The following is a 25712-nucleotide window of genomic DNA, read 5'->3' as shown; positions in this document are numbered from 1 at the left end:
TGGGAATGCTGGCCCCACCATTCCCACCCCGAGAGCACAGGCCACCTCTCAGAAGCGTGGTGTCCTCCTCTGCCAACCCTGCAGGGCTGCGTGAGGACTGAAGGAGAGGATGCACACGAGGTGCCTAGCCCAGCGTGCGCTCCGCCAGCAGCAGCCATTGTAGTGCCGGTCATGCTGTGTGGAAGCACGTGGCACAGCCCTCATGTTAGTTTTTCAAATGTCCTGTGAACATTGACAAATAGCAGACATGGAGCCTGGGGGCTTCCTGCAGACCCCCCTAGGGAGAGGCTGCCACTGCCTCCATCTGCCCTGGGTGGGATGGCTAAGGGGCATTGACCTGCCTGGCCTTCTAAATCCTTTCTGGTCTCACCTCCCGGGATTCCCTGCACCGCAGGCTGGTTTCCAGCTGGGCTTCCTGAGATGGTCTTTGGCTCCCAGTCCTCACTGAGCAGGAGCTGAGTGGGGCCCAGATCACGCCTCATTAGGGACAAAGATGCACAGAAGTGCCTGCAACTTGGGGGACGGGGTCCAGCTGTCAGTCTCACTCAACACCCTGTGAATAACCACCCCGTAGGCAGTAATAGGCTGGTCACTTTGAACTCTTTACTTAACCAACCAGCATGATGGGTGAGGAGTCCTGACTTAGCAAGAAGCCAGAGTAAAATGTTTTACGAGGTAAGGACTTGTGTGAAGTGGCCAAAAAGCAAATGGAAAAATTGGTAAACAGGGTAAAAGGGGTCAATGCCATATATGGCTGCCCCACCCTCTGCTGACCAAATATAAGGCCCTCGGAGAGGACCAGGGCTCACACCGGAGAAAAGGAATCAGGCTTTGATACCGACCTGTAGACCTCAGCTCCCTCCCAACACCATGCCGTACAACTGCTGCCTGTCCAACCTGAGCTGCCGCTCTGGCTGTCCCTCCCGGCCCTGCGTGGCCCCCAGCTGCCACAACATCCCCCTGCCTGGGGCCTGCAACATCCCCGCCAACGTGGGCAACTGTGGCTGGTTCTGCGAGGGCTCCTTCAATGGCAGCGAGAAGGAGACCATGCAGTTCCTGAACGAACGCCTGGCCAGCTACCTGGAGAAGGTGCGGCAGCTGGAGCGGGAGAACGCGGAGCTGGAGTGCCGCATCCAGGAGCGCTGCCAGCAGCAGGAGCCACTGATGTGCCCCAGCTACCAGTCCTACTTCCGGACCATCGAGGAGCTGCAGCAGAAGGTGGGCAGGGGTGGGGTGCCCACACTGCCAATTTAGTGAACTGTTAGGGCTGCTCAATGCTATTACTGAGAATGATGAAGACAGAGACTTCATCAGCTCCGGTGTGCCCCATCAGGTAGTCTCAGGACATCCCTCTGGGCATCCCACGAGGGTAAGGTACAGACTAGGGGAGGGTAAGGCATTAGGCCAAAGTCAGCCATAGCCATTTTATATTGCTTCTTACCTAAAACCAGAATATCAGATTCGTTAGTTCTATTATGATGTCCTGGTCTTGTTTTCAGAGCTATAACATTAAAATATATATATATATATATATATATATATATTCACTCAAATTATTTCTTGGAGCTAGGAATTTCGTTAGTCAATTCTCCAATATTTAAAGCTCTTCAAAACTGTAGTAACAGCCTGTAAAAACCAAAACCAAAACCACAGAGCCCTTGACTCCAGAAGCCTCACTACCAGGCATAGATACTACGCCATCCGCCAGAGCAGGCATGCGCACACGCGAGAGTTCCTGGCCAGAAACCCAGGGACTGAAGTGGGGTAAGCGAAGAGTCAGCACGGAGGCGGGACTTAGCACACAGTGCACATCAGGAGGGGCTTCCCAGAAGAGGCGACATCTGAGCAGGGTTTGGAGCATGAGCACTGTGCCAAGTGTACAAGCTCTTGAATCTCAGAAGGGAGCTACTGTCCACTGACCTGGAAAGGGAATGCCAGGGAAGAGCTGTGTGATCTGAAGAGCGTGCACTCCCTGACCCACGCTTAGTACTAGGCGCGGTGTTGGAGTGGGGGGTGAAGAACTAAGATGACCCAATAGGGGAGAGAGGTGTGGAGATGAATGGCTGTGGTGAAGGTGATAAGGTGCGTAACTAGCTAAGGGCAAAGTACCGGGAGAGCTCACGAAGGAAGCGACCCCCTGTAGGAGCTGTAGGTACTGAGGGTCACACAAGGGATCTTGCTCGGTGGATGAGGGTGTCCCAGGGTGCTCCAGGTAGAAGGAGAAGCTTTGTGTGACAAGAGCCTCGTCCAGGGTGACATGAGGGAAGAATGCGGAGAGGTCAGCAGGGCGAATAAGTGGGTCAGAGACTAGGCTGAACAACCTGTCCTGGTTCGTCTGGGGTCTTTCTGGGTTTAGCACCCCAAGAACCGCCTAGTCCTAAGCAAACTGGGCCTGTGTGAGGCTTGGTACCCAAGATGCTCAGTTCCCACAGGAAGCCAGCAGCAGACCAAGAAGAGAAGAATTCACGACAGAGGGCACATGTCCTCTCGACTGTTTCGGTTGTGAAATGGTCAGTTCTAGTAATCCTCCTTTTGTCCCCAAACCAAAAATCTGAGAAGACTCTCAACTGTCTAGAAGAAATGTGGCTGAGATAAAATAGCTTTCTCTGTGAAGACACAAGGCATCCCTTCTTAGACTAACTCCTTCCACAATTCATCCAGATCCTGTGCAGCAAGGCGGAGAACGCCAGGCTGGTGGTGCAGATTGACAACGCCAAGCTGGCTGCGGATGACTTCAGGACCAAGTGAGAATTTTCTAATCCTAGAGAAGTCTAGTGAGGGGCAGGCTGAACCACAAAGGGATGGACCCTGTGCTGGGAGCATGCGAGCAGAAGCTGTTTGCTAGTGGGGGTGTGTGGGGAGGCCCATGGTGTATGTGCATTGGGGTTGTTAGGGTCACTGTGTCAAAGTCTCCTCCCCAGTGCGGAAATTCTGTATGTTAAGTTTACTCTGAAGGAGCTCAAGAAACCGCTCATTCTATCTCCTTTTCAACTTAATGTCTGGATCAAGCTAAAAAGTGAACTTCACACTGATTTCTTAGTATAGGGTAGTCACTATCTGCCTATTAAAATAGAGGGGGCAAAATCCATTTCAAGGAATCGATCAGTTTTTCTAGGAATGACCATGACAATCCTAAAATCCCTGGCATTTCGATGGGACTCTGTAGCTGACAGTGTAATCTTACCTGAGTCCTTTCTCCATCCTCAGTCCAACCCGATGGAGTGTTAGTGTGGTTGGTGCCCATTTTACAGATGAGGAAATCAAGGTTCAGAGAGATTAAGGAACTTATTCACAGTCCTAAGGACAAGGCTGGGTCTAACTGAGTCCTCACTGGGTGCTTCTCTCATGACACCCGATGGCTCCCCAGGGTGGCTGGAAAGGAGGGTGAGGCAGCCGGTACAGCAGGCTGACCAAGTTCACAGACTCACTTAGGAAGGCAAGATGATGGCAGGACTTAGTTGACAGGAACCTGTGAACGGGGTTCGTGGGACAAACTCAGTTACTATGGATTGGAACCTTCTCTCTGGGTCTCAGGGCAGAAGTAGGTCTTTTTACTCAGTGTGGTGATATTTTTTTCATACACTTTGAAAAATTTCATAAATAAAGTTCCATAAACTTTGAAAAATGTCAAAATACGGGTCAACCAAGGAAAGCCTAGGAAAAGTTCTTCCTCTTTAATCTCCTTGACCTCTGGCTGTGTGCGCTCGCGCAGGTACGAGACAGAAATGGGCCTGCGGCAGCTGGTGGAGTCGGACATCAACAGCCTGCGCAGGATCCTGGACGAGCTGACCCTGTGCAAGTCCGACCTGGAGGCCCAGGTGGAGTCCCTGAAGGAGGAGCTGCTCTGCCTCAAGCAGAACCACGAGCAGGTGAGGGAGACCCAGCCCCCAACCTCCCAGTATCAAGAGTCCCTAACTCTGCGGGGCAGGACACGGCAGGTCTTTGCTGAAGCACACCCGAGAGCTACAGAACATTTTGGTCGCTGCTCAAAATGTATTTGGGAGATTGCTGTGGAATGAGTCACAGGCCTCCATTTTTTAAAAAAAATCTGAAAGAGTGTGGTCAGCTGACCTATGTTTACTTGGGGCCAGACCTATGGCCAAAAGTCCAGACAAAGACGTTTAAAATATTCCTAGTGTTGGATAAGAGCTGTTACCTTTTGAACAGATGCCTAAGACTGGCTGAGAAAGGAAGGAGATGGCAAACTCTTTGTAGTAGGCGTCACCCAGACATCAGAACCCAAGCTGGTTGGATGGACAGATGAGCGAAATGGGAGAAATGAAGGAATTCAAATAATGGTTGGTTCAGACTCAGCGCTGAATGTAATACTAGGAAATCAGATGCCTGTCTGAAACATTGGATATTTTTTGTCATTAAAAGTTTTTTAAACTTGTTGATTTTAGAGAGAGAGGTTGGGAGAGGGGCAGGAAGAGAGATAGATACATACATACATACATACATACATACATATCTGCTTATTTATGCATTCAGTGGTTGAGTTTCATATGTGCCCTGACTGGGGATCGAACCCGCAACCCTGGGGTACTGAGACAACGTGCTCACGTACCTGACCAGGACAAACATTACATACTTAGGAAAGGAAACAACCCTTAATAGATAGTGCATGATGGTAGAAGACATAATATAAATGGGAGCTGGAAACGTGGTTTCTCTATATTGAAGTAGCAACAATTATAAACCAGTTATAATGCCAGGTTTATCACTGAGAAAAGAAAAAGTCAGAGGAAAATGATAGAATCTTGGAGCGGGACGCCACATTAGCAATTCTTTGATCAGGCAGCCCCACGATACAGACGAGGGGAGACTCAGACAGGAGGCCTGAATCACAAGAGGTCACGTAGCTGGGTTCTGCATCAGCTGGGCTTCAACTCACAAAATCTTGAATTTCAGTGCAATCTTTTTCCCAACACATTAGACTCCCTCAAAGAGAGCTTATTTCAGACCCTTTCTGTGGGTTCATTCCTTCCCCTTCCTCCACCAGGAAGTCAACACCCTGCGTTGCCAGATTGGGGACCGCCTCAACGTGGAGGTGGACGCCGCCCCCACTGTGGACCTGAACCGCGTGCTCAATGAGACCAGGTGTCAGTACGAGGCCCTGGTGGAGACCAACCGCAGGGATGTGGAGGAATGGTTCGCCAACCAGGTGGGTGCCTCAACACAGGGCCACTCAGGACCTTGGGACCCTCAAGGCAGAGTCTGATCCCGTGTCTTACCTTTGGTGTCTCAGACCCAGGAGCTGAACAAGCAGGTGGTGTCCAGCTCAGAGCAGCTGCAGACCTGCCAGGCGGAGATCATCGAGCTGAGACGCACGGTCAACGCCCTGGAGATTGAGCTGCAGGCCCAGCACAACCTGGTGGGTACTGGCCACACCTCCTGGTGACAAGTGTGAGGTCGGGGAACCAGAGTCACTGGTAGGCCTTTTGGGTCACAGTCTCCTGAACTCTTGAAGCTGTGACTTGCATGGAACCCCGTGGAGGGACGTGTTAAGGGAGCAGCTCTGTGACCTTCCTTGTGTCCCCCCACAGAGGGACTCCCTGGAGAACACGCTGACAGAGACGGAGGCCCGCTACAGCTCCCAGCTGTCCCAGGTGCAGTGCATGATCACCAACGTGGAGTCCCAGCTGGCGGAGATCAGGAGTGACCTGGAGCGGCAGAACCAGGAGTACCAGGTGCTGCTGGACGTCAAGGCGCGGCTGGAGTGTGAGATCAACACATACCGGGGCCTGCTGGAGAGCGAGGACTGCAAGTGAGTGCCCGGCAGGCAGCACAAGCCCAGCTGTGCTGAAAGATAAAATAAGCACTTGGCAGGTCAAGTTCCAGAAGCCACTGTGTCTGCAGAGACCAGAGGCTTATATTATAGCAGGGGGACATGCAGCGTATTTGTTGCTGCCATTACCTGGCCTAAAGGTACTTTCTGGTCCAGAAGATACTTGAGAGACTGGACTTCCCCATGAGTCCAGGGTTACAGAGGGCGGGCTGGGATGCACCAGAGTCTTTCCTCTTTTCTGCCACTGCTGCCTCTGACTTTGTAGAAGGGGTGATGGAGTAGGCTTGGCCTCCTAAGGTGTCAGAGCATGAATCCTGCTTATCCCCATGTCAACTTGGGTTGAGCCCCCTCTTTTCCAAAATTTTAATTATTCCTTTCATGCTGACAAGCTAATGGTTCTGTGTCCCAGGCTGCCCTGCAACCCCTGCGCCACGACCAACGCGTGTGACAAGCCCATTGGGCCTTGTGTCGTCAATCCCTGTGCCCCTTGTGGCCCCCGAACCCGCTTTGGACCCTGCAGCACCCTTGGGTGCTAGACATCCTGGTGCCAGCAGGAGGATTGTGGGAAGAAAGAAGGACCACGGATGGAGCAGCCTGGTTTCCCTGACACCCGTCACCGAAGGGCCCCACCCCCGGCATCGCCATCAGTCACAGGCTGGAGGAAGAACATCCGTCCGGGGCGGGGCGGGCTCTGGGCCCAGCCTGCCTGCTCCCCTTCACTCAAGGCCGCCCTCCTGCAGGTGTTCTGTGACCTGCCCTGAGGGTCTGACAGGCTGGGGCCTGGAAGGTGTCATCTGACACTTCCCGTGGTTCCCTCTGTTGCCCTGACCTTTTCTTGCAGTCCCCCAGCCCCTTTGCACATCTCCTAATAAACTTTCCTCTTGCAAAGCAAAGATGACATGTGTTCAGTGTGTATGCGCTTCTTATAAACCCACTTGAAAGCTTAGGCGGGCTGTGTAGTTGAATCCGTGTAGTTGGTCTTTGTCATCATTCATTAATAATCATTAGGCGCAATGAGGGCCAGCAGGAAACCAGTGGGACCACTAAGGCGAAAGGCCTCATCTAAATACATAAACTCATTCATTATGGGAACTTCCTCAGTAAAATACAACGGTTACCATTTCTAGGAAGTCCCACTTTTTCTTTTCCAAGTGCACACAGGAGGAGGGGCAGGAGCTAACATTCACTGGACAGCAACCAAGTACTAGGAACTGCACGATTGATGTTTCTCTCTTACTCACATATAACCACCGTGGACTGAGCACAGAGCTGGGTCTCTGAGTGTCGGCTACATGGGAGGTGGGACTGTGAGAGACTGAACCTGGTTCCAACAAGCACGCAGAGTTGATGCGCCCTTCAGAGCTGTCACCTGGGAGAGAGGAGACTATGCACCCAAACATCTCTGGGCTCTCTCCTTTGGGCAAGAATGAAGAACTGAAAGTAGGAGCAAGAGCTACCTCTTAGTTTTGAGTGGTGCCCAGCCGAGTTCTGAAGTGTTTCTCTTCTGGTTTGCATGCTTTAACCAGCGGGACTCACTTTGGATTTGGGGATCCCTCCCCACAAAAGTTCTTTAGAATCAAACTAGGACATTTGAGTCTTTGCCAATGTGACAAGTGATAGCTTTGCTGGTGCCCGGCTCCTGCCGGTGCCCACTGATGCCTGGCCACAGGTCACCTGGCTGTGGTCCCCATCTTTGGCCAAACTGCTGGTCATGTCTTCTATCCTTGAGGTGCAGCTGGTGCTCTCTCTCCCTGCTGAGACGATGCCGGCTCTAATCTTGGTCTTCCTCTCATGCTCCGCTGTGGTTGGAGTTCCCTTATCAAGACCACAGGCAGGAGGCCCTGGAAGGTGACTGAATGGCACTCCAGGCCATGCATGGCACGTCCCAGACCCAGATGGTGCATCCCAGCCTCTCTTCCTTCCTGCAGGGCCGGTTCATCCCTAGGAGCCACCTCCGGGCCTTGTACACATACCCCTGTGCAATCGGTCTCATCAGGTGCCCGTGTGTGCTGGGACCACCGTCCACCAACAGTTACCTGCAGTAGGGACAGGTGCCCAAGAAGACAGGGACCACTGTCTTTTGGGTTTCGTTGCCATGGCTGAAAAGCCTACTGCCAATCACGCTGTGGTTCTATTGTTGATAAGCCTTCTCTTTTTAATCTCTGTTTCTAAGATCATCCCTTTGCTTCCAGTGTTGTGTCGCTTCACCGAATTATGTCTAGAGGTGGGTCTTTGTTTTCCTTCTTAGGACTGAGGTGCTGCTGGAACCAACTCATGCGTCTCAGTGCCTGGGCGAAATCCTCAGCCATTGTCTTTTTTGAATATTGCTTCTGTCCTATTCTGTTTTCTCCTTCTGAATCATTTGAAAAATAGCTTTATTGAAGTATAATTCGTATCATAATATAAAATTCATATGCCATAAAATTCACCCATATGAAGTATATAGTTTGGTGATTTTAAATATGTTGATAAAATCATGTCACCTTTACCACAGTTTTAGAACATCTCATCACCCCTCGGCCCCAGGACTGGGCAACCCCTTCTGTCCCTACAGATTTGCCTACTCTGGACATCGCCTGTGAATGGAATCATACAATGTGTGGCATTTTGTGATGGGTTTTTGAAAATATAGCATAATGTTTTAAATTAGAACCCAGTAAGACAGTTCAGCCTTTTCTTTTCCTTTTTTAATTTTATTTTAATCATTGTTCAAGTACAGTTTTCTCCCTTTTACTCCCAATCCAGCCCACCCACCCAACCCTCCCCACTTCCTTCCCATTACCACCCTCCCCCTAGGTTTTGTCCACGTGTCCTTTAAATTTGTTCCTGTAAACCCTTCCCATTGTCCCCTGAAATTCCCTCCTTTCTCCCCTGTGGTCACTGTCAGCCTGTCCTCTATTTCAGTGTCTTTGGTTATATTTTGCTTGTTTCTTTGTTTTGTTGTTTAGGTTCCTGATAAAGGTGAGATCATATGGTATTTGTCTTTCACTGCCTGGCTTATTTCGCTTAGCATAATGCTTTCCAGCTCCATCCAAGCTGTTGCAAAGGGTAGGAGCTCCTTCTTTCTTTCTGCTGCATAGAGCCTTTTCTATTTAAAAAAAATCTTCCTGTAACAATGAACATAAACTTTTTTTTTTTAGTTTGTCTTTTCATTAGTGGGCAGTTTTGGGGAGATGTGGCTTTTTCCTGTGGTCCAAGTTCCAACTCTCTCACAAAGACCAAAGGCCTCGTCTCCTGCCCCTCGGTCCTCCAGTCTGACCTACTTCTCCCCTTAGACTCTCCCACGAACTGCAAACTCTCCGTGTGTGCTTTGGCCAGTTTCTTCCACCTCTGGGTCAACATTTCTCTATTTGCAAAATGGAAGAGTTGGGTGAGCTGCCTGCCTAGGTTCTTGGTAGCACCAACATTCTGAGATTCTAAACTTCATGGGACTCAGACACTGCTTGCCAAAAGGAAACTTTATCATCAGATATTTGTGTGAGAAACCCATTCTATGGATAGCGCTCAGTGAGGTGGCCCTCATACCCGGCCATCTTGGGCTGTGGGCTGACAGTAGATTGGGAGGACATTTCTCTGAGGCTTGCTGCTCTGGGCATTCTCCTTTCCTCACCAGAAGCTCAGTCCTACACAGTGGTCCACTCATGAGCTAGAGGTCACTGGATCTCATAGTTTCCCCTCACCACTTCCGAACAGCTCCCTCTTGCAATCTGCAAACTCACCAGTTACCCCAAGGGTGTTGATGCTAATCACGACAGACTCCTTATTTCCAGAATAACAAGTGCTAGTGCAGTGTAACAATGATGTTGGAATAGGAGCCTTGCCCGGGTCCTTTACAGCTCCTTATTTCTTTCAAGAAGGCTTGTAAGAATTTCCTGTTGGAATTTTTAACATCAATTTTATGTCTTCTTTGGTATGCGTGTGCTGAAGTAATACATATGTTTTCAAAAGATTTGGAGAAGACAAAAAAGTGTAGAGAAGAAAAAGCAAGCACTCATAATCCTATCGTTTAGGAGCACCCAGTGTCATCACTGTCGTGGGGTTCTTTTTTATCTCTCAGTTGTCCTCATTGTTAAAATCATATTACTTTTAATTTTGTTATGACTACTTGCATACCTTATTTTGGGTAAATGTATGGCTCTTGAGAAGGGTCACTATCATTTGAACAGTTGTGATGCTAAGTTTCTCCAGCTGGTAGGAGAAGCTTCTCTATCTAATGGGACATAATTGTACACAAGTTGCTTCAAGCTGTTGGGATGTAACTGTGTCATCAATATAGAAATAATCATTGCAATCAGAGAGGCAACAAAGTACTTCAGTATTGCTGAATTCTCTCATTTCCTCATTCACCCTTTTTTCTTCTTCAACAAAGCACACCTATGGATAACAAAATTTTCTTTTTTTTCTCCGCTGCTTTTAATTTCTGTCCCCAGGTAATAGCAGATCAGAATGGTTGTGAAGTTATTTAACATTTCTGCAGCATGGTGATGAGGACTGGGAATGTGGGGGCAGGGACAGAAGATTTGGATTCTATAAGACTCTAAGCAAGCCATTTCGCCATTCTGAGCCTCAGTTTCCCCATCTGTAAAATGAGAGTGTTGGATGAGATAATCATTAAGATCACTGCCATCGCTCTTGTTGCAGGACTTTCTCTCTTTTGATAATCTTGTCATTTCAGCTCTCCTTTAAGAGGCGGGAGGGAGGAAAGGAGGAGCCAAATGCAAAGCAGTCTGGCCTTTGACCTGCGGCTGAAGCCGAGGGGCTCGGACTCCCCTGTGGGCACCTTTATCTGGGTCATGCTCTGTCCCCCGCTAGGGCGCCAGGAAGGAGCCCCTCCTTTCCCTGGGTGCTGTATCGAGGCACACAACTAAATTCTTCCCTCAACACCCCTCTTGAGGATATGAAATACATTTCATGCTATGCCTTGCAACAAAACAGAAGTTACAGGCGGCACAAACAGTTCTGAGTGCTTCTGCTTCTTGGGTAATTAACTGTTCCTACATCACCAATTATTAGGAATCGTCAGATCCAAAGAAGCCTGACATCTCAAACTCGGTAAAACATGCTAATTATTGTAAGAGAGTCTGAATTGTGAGAGCAAAGCTCAGGAGCTCCATAATCAGGCGTACAAACTGACTGTGGCAGGACTTCTCTAGCAATCAGCATCTCAGCTCAGGGCATTCAAAGTCTCAGTTCACCAAGTTCAATGTGGGTGCTATTTTAAGAGCACAGGTGCTGTGTACAGTGTGAGACCCAGGAAGAGTCCTGGCAACTTGCCAGTCAACGTGCCCAAGACCCTCTCCGTGGTTCTGATCTTACGGAGTCCCTTGGCCGCACTTGACAGTTTTGACCTTCACCTCCACTTTGAAGCTCTCTCCTCCTCGACCTTCCATCTTGCCAAGAACTGGCTCTCTTCATTTTCTCTCACCATTTCTCCCTTTCTCCCTGGCACTTTTTCCATGTCCTGCTCTCTGGTTGAGGAACTTCCCAAAGTTTGGCCCTCGGCCCCTCGTTGATCTTCTCATTGTGCTCTGCCCTTGACTCATTGCTCCGACACTCGCATCTGCACTGGGATTACATCTGTCATCAATTCTAGTCAGTTCCAAAGGACCAGCTGAACATTTCCCTGTTCCCTCAAATGCAGCTCACCTAGAACGAAATTACATCACTGCTCTACCTAGATCCTTCCATGGCTCCCCACTGCCCTTAAAACAAAGCCTAAAATCAAAGGGATGTAAAGGTCCTTCATGTCTTCAGAAAACTCAGCTACAGAGACAGGTGGCCACATGAGTCCTGACAATGCCATGTTCAAGGTGAGCTGTGAGTCTGGAGAGGAGGAAGAGAGGATCTGTCCGAAGTCAGGAAAGGAAGGAGGTATCTACGGAGCAGCAGGGGAGGATGGAGAGAACCTGCTTCTCCTCCACCCTCATCTGTCACTCCCTGGCTCCCACTGTCCCTATTGAGCTTCTCCCAGTCCCTCTGATGCAGAACCTCCCAACCTACTGAGGTCTGAAGAAGTCAGGGAAGGAGGTAATCCACTTATTTACACGGCACAGTATGATGGAAGGAACAGAGATCCGTGCTGGCACCCTGGCTTCTCAACACATTAACTCCCACCCTCCAGGTCATGGTTTGCGCATCTGTGGAATGGGAACAACATCATTTAACCTTAAAGGGTCACGGTGAGGAGTGAATGAGATCATGTTTCTGAACAGTGTGCAGCACCACTGGGCCTGTGCAGGTGCTCAGCAAAGGCCAGCTCCTTCTGACTGTGGCCCTGGTCTCACCCTCCACTCCTCACAGTGCCCTCCCAGTACGAACTAGGACCTTAGCAAATGTCTGGTATCTGGAACATGGACATTATCGTGGCTGTGGATGGTGCCCGCCGTCTCAGGCAACAGGGCCATTGGGAACCGGGCTGTTTGAACGGCTCCAGAGGGATCTCGTTCTCGTTCTGAGAACCACGAATTTGGAATCTGGCATCTGCAAATCTGACCTAGCCCAACACACACAGGTCGCAGCTAAGTTTTGCTCTCTTAGCAAGAGGAGCCAGAGGCTTGCCAAGGAGTCAGGGCTGTGAAGCTGGAAGCAAAGGAACAGTAGTGTCCCTGGGCCGCCGCACCCCGCCAATAAAGGCCAGGGCGTTCGCGAGGCCAGCCCTTTGAAGCCACAGTGCGAAGCGCTTGCCTCACTGACACGCCGCGTGGAAGAGGAGTGCTGAGCGAGGGAGAAGCCCGAGTAAAGACTTTTATGAGGTGAGGGACTCTTCTGAGGAAACATGACAAACCGAGAGGAAGGGCTTTTGACAGTCACCAAGTAAGTGAGAATGAAAGGGCTGGCTGCCACGTCCACACCCTCAGCGGGGAGGGTATAAAGGCTCCCAGGGCAAGGAGACCCACACGCTTCTCCTTGGAGAACTGGGACTCCGTCTTCAGCCCGGCGCCTCGCTCCCTCCCAGCACCATGCCGTACAACTGCTGCCTGTCTAACCTGAGCTGCCGCACTGGCTGCCCCTCCCGGCCCTGCGTGGCCCCCAGCTGCCACAACATCCCCCTGCCCGGGGCCTGCAACATCCCCGCCAACGTGGGCAACTGCGGCTGGTTCTGCGAGGGCTCCTTCAATGGCAGCGAGAAGGAGACCATGCAGTTCCTGAACGAACGCCTGGCCAGCTACCTGGAGAAGGTGCGGCAGCTGGAGCGGGAGAACGCGGAGCTGGAGTGCCGCATCCAGGAGCGCTGCCAGCAGCAGGAGCCGCTGATGTGCCCCAGCTACCAGTCCTACTTCCGGACCATCGAGGAGCTGCAGCAGAAGGTGAGCTGCCCGGGTGGAAAGTTGTAGGGAGGGAATCTGAGATACGACTCAGAAAGAAGATGAGCTCTAAGAGTGATTGAAACACAGGGGTTCAAGCCCAGCTTTTCCATTTTGTTTTCTTGAGGGCCCGTGTTATTCTAGGCCCAGGACTGTTAGGTCTGAGTATTTGCATAGTGTTAGTATGAGTATTTGCATATGGTGGTAGCAGCACTTTGCATAAGTAAGCTGTAATTAAAAGCTGCCTCTGAGTGCTTCTGTGCCTTTGCCAAGCTCTGGAATCATTACCCTGGGGTGAGAGAAAAGACGGAACCCAAGAGGGAAGCTGAGGAAGCGGGGCTGTTTGTAAAGACTGAACCCTTTTCCCTTCTTTCATCTGCACTTGGGACCGCTCTCACCTCTGGTTGCTGTCCTCCTGTGGGCACCCCATCTCCTCGACTTCGCTGTCCTGCTCTGGGTGCTCTGGGCTTTTCCTGGCGAGCCCTGCCCAGTGAGGTCAGAAGACAGCTGACTAAAGCCAGAAAGAGTGAAAACTGACTACCGGGACATAGTGCAAAGCCATCCTGGGTGGCCGGAAGGGTGTGGCTGCTTCCATGACCCAGTCCCCCCCAGGGCCCCGCCCCCCAACTGCTAGTTTACGCATTGACCTTCCCCACTGGATCGGAAGTCTCTTGAGGGTAAGATCTAGTGATCTGGTGCTTACTCTTCTTTATGTCCTCAGCTCTTAGAACCATGCCAGATATATAGTACATTTTAAAAAATAAAGGCTACTTATTATCAGCTTTTCAGGATTGCTTATTAGGAAAGAAAAAGAAGGATGATTTATCTACTGATACTTTCCTTATATTGTGGTGTTCTTTTCAAATTTAATTTCTTAAATATTTATTGAGCACGTACATAGTATTTAATAATTTTACATAAGATCCACTGCGATTTTGTTGTCATTCTGTGCCTCCCACATACGTGAATTCGTAGGGATGGCTGCTGTCGAGACACAGCCAAGCTCACTCTGGAACGTTTTGGGTCTTCCAGATCCTGTGCAGCAAGTCTGAGAACGCCCGGCTGGTGGTGCAGATTGACAACGCCAAGCTGGCCGCGGATGACTTCAGGACCAAGTGAGTGGCCTGTGGAGTGCTGCCTTCCTTCTCTGCTCTCTGTCCCCTTCGCCTGCCCTCACACTGACAAACGCCGACAAAACCCTGCCCTGGAGGTTTCCCCCGAGATCTCTGAGGCTTCCCAGAGCTCAGACTCTTCTCCAGATCAGCCTCTTCCTCCTGCTCCCCTGTGGCATGACATGCCCCTCTGGTGCAGAAGTCTGCTCCCCAGATGCCCTCCGATGCACAGAATTCAACCAGGAGAATTTGGGAGATGAATTCGTTTTGGAAATGTCACCATTTTGGGGGGCTTTTATCCCCTTAAGCCCACCAGCTCTTTATTTGTTAAAAATAGTTACCAGTGCATTTTTCTGCAAAGGCTACTTCTTGGTGTTAGAAGCCTAAATGAAGTAGAAGGCTGTGAAACAGACAAGCCCCAACTCCCGGTTGTCTGGCAAACCAAACCGGAATATGGGGCCAGGCCGGTCTCTGACGCTCCTGTACGTGTCACAGGTACGAGACGGAGCTGGGTCTGCGGCAGCTGGTGGAGTCGGACATCAACAGCCTGCGCAGGATCCTGGACGAGCTGACCCTGTGCAGGTCTGACCTGGAGGCCCAGGTGGAGTCCCTGAGGGAGGAGCTGCTCTGCCTCAAGCAGAACCACGAGGAGGTAAAGTTCCCCCAGGAGCAGCGGCATCGAACTTGCCGAGGCCTGTTTCCAACCCCACGGGCAGCAAGTGCAGGAGAGGCTCAGCTAGCCGGGGAAGGTGTCCTCCAAACAAAAGGAATGAGTAATAGCTAAAAACCCCTGATAGCAGATTGGGGTTTGGGAGCCAGAGGCAGGAATGAGAGGGAAGGACATACAGCCACTCAGCAGCCTCCTCTGCCCCCAGGTCGGTGCCCGTGGGCTGAAGGGGCCTTTTACCAAATTCTCCTTCTGCCTACTGGAGAGGCCAGGACCGGGCCTCTCCACTTGGCAGGAGGGCCAAGCTGGCAACAACACCCCTCTCTTCCTTCATTCTGAGCTCTTTCTGCCAATCAGAATTGCCTGAAGGAAACTGGAAAAAAAAAAAAAAAGGCTCAGCACCAGTGCATGGCTGCACGATGAAGAAGACTGATACGCAAACCTTAAACTCCCTAACAATGTAAATGGTGGTAGTTACTATGAATCCAGTGCATAGTGTGAACCCAACGCTGTGCTCAGTGCTTTACAACTCCAGAGGTAGTTCTCATTCTACAGAGGAAGAAACTGGGGCTTACAGGCGCAAAGGAAGAGGGAGAGATGAGGCCCAGTTCAAATCTGTCTGACATCCACCGAAGCCCAAGCATCACATGGTGTTGGCTCTGGGAGGAGATTAGCAGGGAAATGAACAGACACTTATTTCCTCTGGCAAAATCTATACTGGTGGAATCAACAGATCACCAGTTATGCTATCCTATGCTGGCATGGCAGATTTTGAAGTAAGCATTTTTTTTTATATTCCTCTTTAGCCAGACTCTATCCTTTTTATTTATTACCCATGGCTAAGAACCTAATGTAAGAGGCTATCTGGTATACCAGCAAAACACCGAACTTGGTGTTTGGGGTCCACAGTGCAAATCGGGGTCCATTCCATCTCACCTCCCCAAATGGGGAGTGGTACCCTGAATATGAGGGTGGAAGGAGGTCATGGACTTGAAAGCACTTTGTAGAGTGGAATACACAAATTATCATGAATATAAAACCCAATTAATGAGGAGATCAGAGGGAACTGAGTTGTTGAAAGCATACAAGTGATCACAAGTTGAATTGCATTCTTAGAGGAGAGGATCGAGATCCTTTGTGATATTTTAAATGTTCAAATCTTTAAAACTTAATAAATACTGTTAAATATTTTAAACTTTCCACCAGGAAGTCAACACCCTGCGTTGCCAGATTGGGGACCGCCTCAATGTGGAGGTGGACGCTGCCCCCACTGTGGACCTGAACCGCGTGCTCAATGAGACCAGGTGTCAGTACGAGGCCCTGGTGGAGACCAACCGCAGGGATGTGGAGGAATGGTTCACCAACCAGGTGGGTGCCTCAGCACAGGGCCACTCAGGACCTTGGGACCCTCAAGGCAGAGTGTGATCCTGTGTCTTACCTTTGGTGTCTCAGACCCAGGAGCTGAACAAGCAGGTGGTGTCCAGCTCAGAGCAGTTGCAGACCTGCCAGGCGGAGATCATCGAGCTGAGACGCACGGTCAACGCCCTGGAGATCGAGCTGCAGGCCCAGCACAACCTGGTGGGTACTGGCCACACCTCCTGGTGACAAGTGTGAGGTCGGGGAATCAGAGTCACTGGTAGGCCTTTTGGGTCACAGTCTCCTGAACTCTTGAAGCTGTGACTTGCATGGAACCCCGTGGAGGGACGTGTTAAGGGAGCAGCTCTGTGACATTGCTTGTGTCCCCCCACAGAGGGACTCGCTGGAGAACACGCTGACAGAGACGGAGGCCCGCTACAGTGCCCAGCTGTCCCAGGTGCAGTGCATGATCACCAACGTGGAGTCCCAGCTGGCGGAGATCAGGAGTGACCTGGAGCGGCAGAACCAGGAGTACCAGGTGCTGCTGGACGTGCGGGCGCGGCTGGAGTGCGAGATCAACACGTACCGGGGCCTGCTGGAGAGCGAGGACTGCAAGTGAGTGTAAAGCTAGTGATGCTTTCCTTGAGGGCACGTGAGGGTGGCGTGGGGGTGAGGAGTCTTCTCGATGGAAGTGAATTTATGAAGTCCAGCTTTTGGATGGTGGCCAAGGAAGATATAAACCGAGTATGTTTAGCATCTTCCCAGTTCTTCAGCTCCTTTTACCCTAACTTGCCCCAATGGTTTTGTCTTCAGGCTCCCCTGCAACCCATGTGCCACAACCAATGCCTGTGACAAGCCCATTGGACCCTGTGTCTCCAGTCCTTGTGCCCCACTCCCTCGCTGTGGGCCTTGCAATACCTTTGTGTGCTAGAGGCATCGATGGCAGGAGCGCAAGGGCCCCGAAGTCACACCCTAACTTCACCCAAACATCTCCAACAGTAACCGGTTTGGATCAAGAAAGAAACTTCTATCGGCACCAGCTCCCGGGTCACCTCTAGGCTTCTGCTCAATTTCCTGGCTTGCTTCTTTACTATAAGAGACAGCAGAGTCTACTCATTGTCTCTGTCTTCTGAAAAATACAGAGCAATCTATAACGGGATCAAGTAGTATCTATTGTCCCAGTGACACATCTGCATAGTGTGCTATGCTTTAGCAGGTACTTATCTAGATGTGATGAAATGTGACCTTGCTCACGGGCATCCTAGGAAACTAAATATAATTGGAAGAAATAGTGCTTGTCACTCTTTTGGTCTTTGGAGATGCAATAGAAGATCCCTTGTCGACCTCTTAATAAAATCTTTTTCTGGCACAAAAGTGATAATTGTCCTTTTTGTTCATTAATTCCAAAATTGGGTGTCTTATATAAATAAAAAAGGTAGGCAGTGTTCTTCCATCAGATGAAGGGGTCATTTGCCCCAATATATGGTCTGTGGCTTCTCCTAAAGGAGAAGTCTCCACCGGGCGTCACCCACCATTGACAGACATGGGCTTCACGTCTGGGAAGGAGGTGGTGGGGAAGGACGGGCAAATCAGGAGAGCACCTGCGCACGTTTCCTGACAAGGTCTTCCGAGGGCACAGGTGAGGGAACCAGAGACACTGGTCAACCACAGGAGGAAGTGAGTCCTGAGAGAGCGGCTGTGTCTCTCAGCAACATGAAACACTGTGACCCAGAAAGACCTGGGGAAAATATATTCGGCCAACAATGACCTTCCTGCCCTCAGACGTCGTACTCCTGGGTCTCTGGTTTCAGACTCAGGCTGAATCACACCACCAGCCTTCCTGGTCTCTGGCTCGCAGGTCGTGGGGCTTCTTAGCCTCCATATTCAGATGAACCAAAATTTCCATGAAAATATCATTTTTTATATATACCTATTTCCATAATAAATCTCATTATATATAATAAATTACATATATATATATATATATTCTCTTCTATTGGTTCTGTTTCTCTGGAGAACCCTCGTACATGGAGGGAGAGCGCCAAGATGGCAGGTGATCAAGTTCGTGGTGACCTCTGCGTTCCAAGCATACTACACAGGCCCGGGAAGCTTTTCCTGGGGACAGGAGACCAGAGTGGCGATGAGTGTGCATTCAACACGGGCCATCTTTTCTGGTTCTCACACTTCCCTGGCTTCAGTGAACCTGTAGGTGTTGAGTGAAATTTGCCTTCGGGGTCAGCTCAGAAGGCTCCTCTCCTTCTTCCTGCAACCTTCTTGCTATAGGAGGGAGGGAGGGAAGGAGGGAGGGAGGGGAGGAGAGAAAAGCAAAACAGACAGTAAGAATATAATGTAGGGCTCAGGTAGAGGGTTATTAATAAGCCTCAGGAAACGGCTGACACCAGGCACACCTTGGTTTTGCTGCTGGGGAGAAAGGAGAGGGAAGAGGCAGAGGACGATGACTGTAGGCTGTTGGCATCCCGTGGATTAGGGAAAGGACTGCCTGGGAGAGAGAGAGACTGTGCAACATTCTCTCTTATCCCCCATGCCCTTCTTACAAGAGCCAGTCTCCCTGTGGACACTCTCCATTCAAGTCCGGGCCACTGCAGAGGAAGTGACTGCAGAGGAAGAGACACTATGTGACTTCTGAGGGTCGTTCATAAAAGAAAAAGCGGCTTCTCCCTGGTCCCCCTGGGATGCTTGAGACCCAGATACCGAGCCATGAGGAAGCCCAAGCAGCCTTCACGCCTTTCCAGGTGACGCCCCAGACATCACAGAGCAGACGCCAGCCCGCCCACCATGCCTTTCCAGAGCTCCTGACCCACAGGATCTATCAGCGTAATAAAATGTTGGTTGATTTATAGCACCATATTTGGAGTGTTCGCTAAGCAGCAGTAGCAACAAGAACAAGGGCTTTCTCCGGGGCCTCTGGTTTGTCTTCACCTCGGGCAGGAACCCAGTGGAAACATCAGGCATTCGCTTCTCTATTTCCCAGCATCCACGACATTCTAGGGGCTCTAAACAGGGCTGACTTTCTGTCGTCAGCTGTATTTCTCATGGTAACAGTGGCTGAAATAAACATAAAGGACTAATCAGGTGGTAATTACAGAAGAGGCTGTACCAACAAGCTCACAGAAGATTCACGTATTAAAAGGCTCCTTGTAAGTGTTCTGTAGACGTCAGCAGTTGTGGCTCCTGCTTAACCGAGGAACCACCCTGACTGCCAGAAGTCAGGACGCCGGAGCTGCTGGGATGGGCTTTGGGACCAGAGACCCCCATCTTCCAGGCTGCTGGCGCCCGAATAAAACCATTTCCTTTACAGCAGCGCCTGCCTCTGGAGTGCTGGCTTTCAAAGCGACAGGCGGCCAGACCCGCGTTTGCACAGAGCCCACCCTTGTAGATAGTTCCCAGCTTGCCTTTTATTCCTTAAACGATGGCAACGCACTGTATTGTAACTTGTGTTTGATAACTCAGTATCTGAAGTCTTTGCGGCCCGTTTATGACTGGCTCTCACTCACAGTGCCTTGTTGCCTTGCGTGATCAGTCACGAATGACTGAGTCATTCCTTGTGTCAGTCAGGACACGCTACATTACAGCTACCACAGTAACCATTGACTCCCGAACTTCCCAAATCTTAGCCACAGGAGTTCCTGCCTTGCTCGTGCTCCGAGTCCTGCAGAGGCCATTAGGAGGCTCCCGCCATCCTACTTACTCGAGAACCCAGGCTGCCTCCAAGTCTAGCTCCCCCGCCACAGGTCTGCTTGGGAGGGGGCGACTTCTGCAGTGACTCATAAAGCTTCGCTCACATGTTATTAAGCCAAGCAAGTCCCTTGGTCATGCCTAGCTTCAAAGGATGTGGAGAAGCACATTCCTGTCATATTTCTGAAAGGCAGAAATATTTGGTGAATGACACTCATGTTTATCATCTCTGTTTTCCTTGGAATATTATTTGTGGGGCTTTGTTGAGGTGGGACGATGGGCACGTGTGTCCACCATGGGCATCTGTTTCTGCCCATGCACTCAGGCACTACCGGCCAGAGGCCTCTTTGAACTCATGGCCTGAAGATTTTGGGATCACGCAGGTAATGTGCAAGACCAGTGCCCTGTGCTGGGAGTGGATGGGTGGAGATTGTATATGGCTCTCCATCACACCAAGGGTGTGGCCCTTGGGGGTCCCAGCTTTAAGGATGGGTGGATCTGCTAGGGGAGGCTCTACAGTAGGTGAGACCTGGACTTTCTGTTCTGTTTCTACCCCTGAGAGGTCACAGAAACTGTAATTCAAGTTTGTTGGATTCAGCGAATGCCCCTGAGGGAGCCGAGGTTTCAGCACTCAGGGCCTTTCTGGGCGTCTACCAGGTACTTGGTTCTTTGATAATTTTCTGGCAGTTTGTACTATCTTCCCAGTTCTTCGATGCTTTAAGGAGACTCAAATGTTTAAAAACAAGGAGGCAACAACATATTTGGTGGTTTTCCCGGTGCAGGTTCATGCAAATGGCCTCTTCGGCCACACCCCCTGAAGGAGAATCTCCCAGGCTGTTCTGCTCACTGGCCAGTACACCGGGCTCTTTCCGTACAAATACATGAACATGAAGTACAACGAAAACTTCAGTCCCTCCATCACAGCAGCCACACTCCCAGCGCTCAGCGGCCCAGCAGGTGCCACGCCGGGTGGAGCAGACATAGCACGGTTCTGTGGTTGTGGCGGGTTCTATATGACTGCGAGGTTTACAGACCCAACAGTGTGGTTTCCAGACCCGACCGAGCGAAGTGGCGACTGAGAATGGGGGCGGGGGGGGCAAGGGAGGCCCGGCGACAGGGACACCATTCTCTCCTTGTGGGCACTCTTGGACTGCCCTGCCCTGCGAGGGGTCATCTCACATTCGTTTGTGACTTTACTTATTCATTCCTTTAGTAAACAGTTGGGAGTGCCCACCATATGAGAATCATGGGTGTAAATCCATGAGTAAAATACTGGTGGTCTCTGTGGTTGTAAAACTCACAGTCACTCGAATATATTCTTACTCTAAGACTTAAGACAAAGATGATTTTCTCTGGTTCTCCCAAGAAAGCCTGCTGCAGAAGGAGGAGAATGGACTTCAGAAGCAGATGGATATGGGTTCAAAGGAAGCCCCCGCATCTTCCAGTTACAGTGGCCGACCTCCGGGAGCCTCAGTTCCTCATGTAGAAGATAAGGCTAATGATACTTACTGTATACAGTTAGGCTGAGTGTTAGCCAAGAAAACACAGAGAAAGTGCTAGTGCGGTACCAGGCACAACCGGGGGGTTGGGAATGCGCCCACTTTGCCAAGAGATGGTTTAGTGGACACATGATTTAAATCAGTGCCACATAATACAATAAGCTTCGCACATCAAACCAAGTTTCTCTGGCGTTGCATCTGGCGAAGCTAGAATGGGGGCTTATTTTGCGATGGTCTCTAATAGAAACACCAGAAGCTGCGCATGTAATGTCACCTGGCGAACACTAGAGGCCGCCAGAACAGATGCCAGGCCCAGACTTTTAAGGACTCTGGCCGCGCCTCCGCCCCTTGTTCTTTATTGCACACCAAGAATTCATTTAATGTGCACTTAAGGCCCCCGGTTAGGGACACCAGGGCATTTTCTGTAAAGCAGTATCGGCCACACCTCAAAATAAATTCCTAATGGATAACAGCATTACGTGTAAAAAATGCAACTATAAAAACGGAAAGTTAATAATTGTCTCGTTTGGGGATGGCGGAGAAGTTTCAAAGCACGAAAGCAGCAGAAAGAAAAACTGTAGAAAGATCTTCCTACATGGAAAGAAAATTATACACATAAAAACACCACGACACGATGAAAAAGAAATGATACTTTGGGACAAATTTTGCAACACGTGTTGAGTGACAGAAAGGAAAGTTAGTATGTGTAGTATACAATAAGTTCTTATAAATTAATTGGACAAGATGAAAAGCTTCACAGAAAAATTAATTTCTAAAACAAGAAATAAAAATGGCCTATGAAATAAATGCACTAATAATGAAGTAAGTACAAATAAATACTATAATGAGATTTCATGATTGGACTGTGAGTCACGACAAATCTGTTGACAAAGGATTACATCAGAAAAAGTCAAGAACCACACGGTTTCATGGCTATGTGGCATATAAAGTGAAAACTCACAGACAGAAACAGTGTGGTGGTCGCCACAGGGAAGGGGGCCGAACCTGGGGTGATGGGGGGAGGTTGGACTTCAGGTGGTGGGCATACACTGTGTGTGAGTGGCAGAAAGGAGAGTTAATATATGTAGCGTAAAATAGTTCTTATACATAAATTAGAAAAGATGAATAGCTTAACAGAAAAAGTACCGATCATGTATCACAGAAATGTACACCTAGAACCTATATAATTTTATTAATGAATGTCACCCCAATAAATTCAATTTAAAAAACTGGTATTGGGAGAGCACTGTGAAATGGGTGCAAATGGGGACGATTTTTCTGGAGGATAATTTTAAAACATGTATTCATAGCCTTAAAATTAGTAACATGCTGAAGATTCAGTAATTACGTTTCTAGGGAGATTGCATCATTACATATTTCAGGGAGATAAGAAAGATGCATAAAGGTTCACATTGACGGAAGTTCATCTCGGTATTTTGCTTTCAATATTGGAAAACCGGGAACAACTCAGATATCCAACAACGGGGAAGGTCTAGGTCAACATGAAAATATAAATGCTCACATGTTTATAATATTCAATAATCAACATATTTATGAGCATTTTCGCAGGTTAAGTACAATGCTCAGTGCATGAATCAGTGTACACAGTAGGATTTGGATTTTGCAAAACTCTGTGTCAGGAGGAAGCCTTACAGTAGCACAGGTCTTACCTTTCTCCTGCAGTCTCCTTCACCGCTGCTCTGTCCTCGCGACGTGGGTGTCAGTGGGGTCTTTCCATACCCACTGCCCCCAGCGGAGGGTTATCACTGTGGAAACGCAGAGGGAGTGACTCGAGTCAATGCTTAGCTTGTGCAATTTGAAACAGACTTTTGTGTTGTGGGGGGAAGTGACAGAGAAGACCTTGGGCCTCCCAGGAGGGGTGACGGAAGGATGCGGGGCCTCCCGGGTGGGGTGACGGAAGGATGTGGAATCTGTGGAGAGCGGGCAGAACTCAGGTATCTCAGCTGGTGCCATGAGAGGGAGGATGTGGTCGGGAGTAAGAGAGGACCATGCGCCGCTCGGGGGACGCCCACCATGAACTGGTGGCCACTCTCTTTTATGCTATGGGACTGTCCGCGGTCCCCAGACTCAGATCCCACCTCCACTTGAAGGATGGGGGGAGAAATCCTGAACGATTCCTGACCTTACACAGAACTGACTTTTCCCGCCCCATAAGCTGGAATGAAGATTTGAAGTATGTTCAAGCAGACTGAGAGAAAAACAGTTATATATTGTTAACATACTTTGGAACATGGATTTAGAAATTTGTACCTGATACATATATGGACTTGTATGTATATACATTTATATTGATATCAATATCAATGTAAATATTTAGAAAAAACAAAGGAAAATAAGATAATTAGGAGTAAAATATTGTTGTGGGCTTATATATGATTTTTCTCATCTTTAATTTTTTTTCTGTATTTTTCAATAACTCCACAGTAAGCAGGTATCAAATTTATAATGTAAACATTATTATTACTATTAAATACAGAATTAAAGGCTAATGACAGCCTGGGAAAAACATTTTTAACTCATAGTACAGATGAAGCTTTGGTTTTCTATTTCACAAAGGACTCCTATCGATCAAAGAAAAAGACCAACCACCTATTAGAAAAATAGAGCGTGGAAAAGATGATTGACACAAAAGGGAGCGTCAATAGCATGTAAGCATGTGATCTATCCCTTAATTTTATTCACAATAATGGCACTGCAAATTAGACCTATTTCAAGAGCTTATCTTTTTCCTATCAGAGCGTCAAGGTGGCCGACTTTGATAACGCGCTGGGTTGGGAAGGCGTGAAGAGGCGGGTGCTCATCTGTCCCTGGGTGCTCCGTCCCACATTGGTGGCGGGAGTGTCCCTGGCGCCCTTCTGCAGGGCGACTTGGCAACATCCACCACAATTACAAACACGAAAACCCATCCGCTCAGCAATTCCTCTTCCAAGAGTTTACGGGAAAGACACATAAAGATATGCTAAGTTATACAATTGCAAATACTAAACACTAAAGTTCATAATAGCAAAATATTGGAAATTAGTTACAAATGTCTTTTAATAGAGAACTGGTTACATAAATGACTGGTACAATAAAACACCATAAACAGCTTTATGTACGGATATGGAAGGGGTTCTAAGATACTTTGTTAAGAAGAAAAAAAGAAAGGGAGAAAACTGTACTTGAACAATGATAAAAAAAGAAAAAAGAATTAAGAACAGCATGCATATTTTGCTACCATTTGTGTAATGAACTATATAAATGTGTCTTTCTGGATAGAAATAATAGCTAATTTTATCAAGCAATATGTGGCCCATCACTATTCTAAGTGCTGTATCTGCATGCACACGAATCCATCTAACCTTCATGGCAGCCCCATGACACTGGGGCTGTTACCACAACCTCCGTGTTACAGACAAGTAAATTCGGGTCCAGGGGGGTTGAGTGATACTGGGGGCGGGGGAGGGCCGGGGAGAGGCAGGCCTGGCGGGACACAGGAAGAGAAGGGAGGCTGTTTGCCGCATCCCTTGTGCACGGTGACCCCATGAACGCACCGTCTATCATTTAAAAAGAATGAAAAGAACGTGCCTGCTGTGAAGGTTGCTGCGTTATACTCACTCCGAGGTGTCCGTCTGCGGGTGTGGAGCGGCAGGAGGACCCTGCACCGGGAAACAGAGCCTCCGTGGCCCAGCCGATCAGGAAACAGAGCAGGGTCAGGTCGGGCCCTGCTGCCATCGTTTGTACATTAATAAAAACAAACAAACAAACAAACAAACCCTTGCAGGCAATGGTCAGGCGGCACTAAGTTCTGCCAGTGTTTCCTAACCCACCTGATGACCCAGCCACCTGGGAAACTTTAAAGTAGCTGCTCAAGCTCCTGCGAGCACACAGTCTGATGGAACAGACCTGGGTGCAGGCTGGGACCCGTATTTTTCAGAAGCCCCCACCCCAGGCCATTCTGATGGAAAAATCTGATTTAGGAACCCTGAACCACATGGTCTTTGGGGCTCCTCCCAGTTCTAAAACTCCACATCCCTTGATGTAGGTGCTGTGTCACGTCAGATCCCAGTAACCTATTCCTTCTCACGGTCTCCATTCCCCGTGCCTCCTGGTTTTCAGTCCTTCTAGCCCTTTCTAGAGGATGCCTTATGTCCAGGCTCATCTGAAAAAAAGGGAAGGAAACTGAAAGGGAGGGACTGTGTCCCTTGATCTAGATCTCCATGACGACCGCCACCCTCCACCTCCCACTTCCAGAGGGCGGGGCCCACAGGCCCCAGAGTTGCTATTCCC

The 25712-nt window shown here is 49.4% G+C and overlaps 2 protein-coding genes across 2 annotated transcripts; both read left to right on the top strand.

The window, feature by feature from the left end:
- Nucleotides 1–867: 867 nt before the first annotated feature.
- Nucleotides 868–6324, top strand: LOC114502887 (keratin, type I cuticular Ha3-I-like). Its single transcript, XM_028520142.1, has 7 exons — nucleotides 868–1218; nucleotides 2662–2744; nucleotides 3713–3869; nucleotides 5003–5164; nucleotides 5249–5374; nucleotides 5547–5767; nucleotides 6198–6324. The coding sequence occupies exons 1-7, from the start codon at nucleotides 871–873 to the stop codon at nucleotides 6322–6324; spliced, it is 1224 nt and encodes a 407-aa protein (XP_028375943.1). The 5' UTR covers nucleotides 868–870.
- A 6420-nt stretch (nucleotides 6325–12744) lies between these two features.
- LOC114502882 (keratin, type I cuticular Ha3-I) lies at nucleotides 12745–17934 on the top strand. The gene is made up of 7 exons (XM_028520136.2): nucleotides 12745–13095; nucleotides 14125–14207; nucleotides 14700–14856; nucleotides 16078–16239; nucleotides 16324–16449; nucleotides 16622–16842; nucleotides 17041–17934. Exons 1-7 carry the CDS (start codon nucleotides 12748–12750, stop codon nucleotides 17156–17158), a joined length of 1215 nt encoding a protein of 404 aa, XP_028375937.1. The 5' UTR covers nucleotides 12745–12747; the 3' UTR covers nucleotides 17159–17934.
- The last annotated feature ends 7778 nt before the right edge of the window (nucleotides 17935–25712 follow it).

Source organism: Phyllostomus discolor, chromosome 8, assembly GCF_004126475.2.
Source record: "Phyllostomus discolor isolate MPI-MPIP mPhyDis1 chromosome 8, mPhyDis1.pri.v3, whole genome shotgun sequence".
In the NCBI taxonomy this organism is placed as follows: Eukaryota; Metazoa; Chordata; class Mammalia; order Chiroptera; family Phyllostomidae; genus Phyllostomus; species Phyllostomus discolor.
This window is presented reverse-complemented; position numbering and strand designations above follow the sequence as displayed.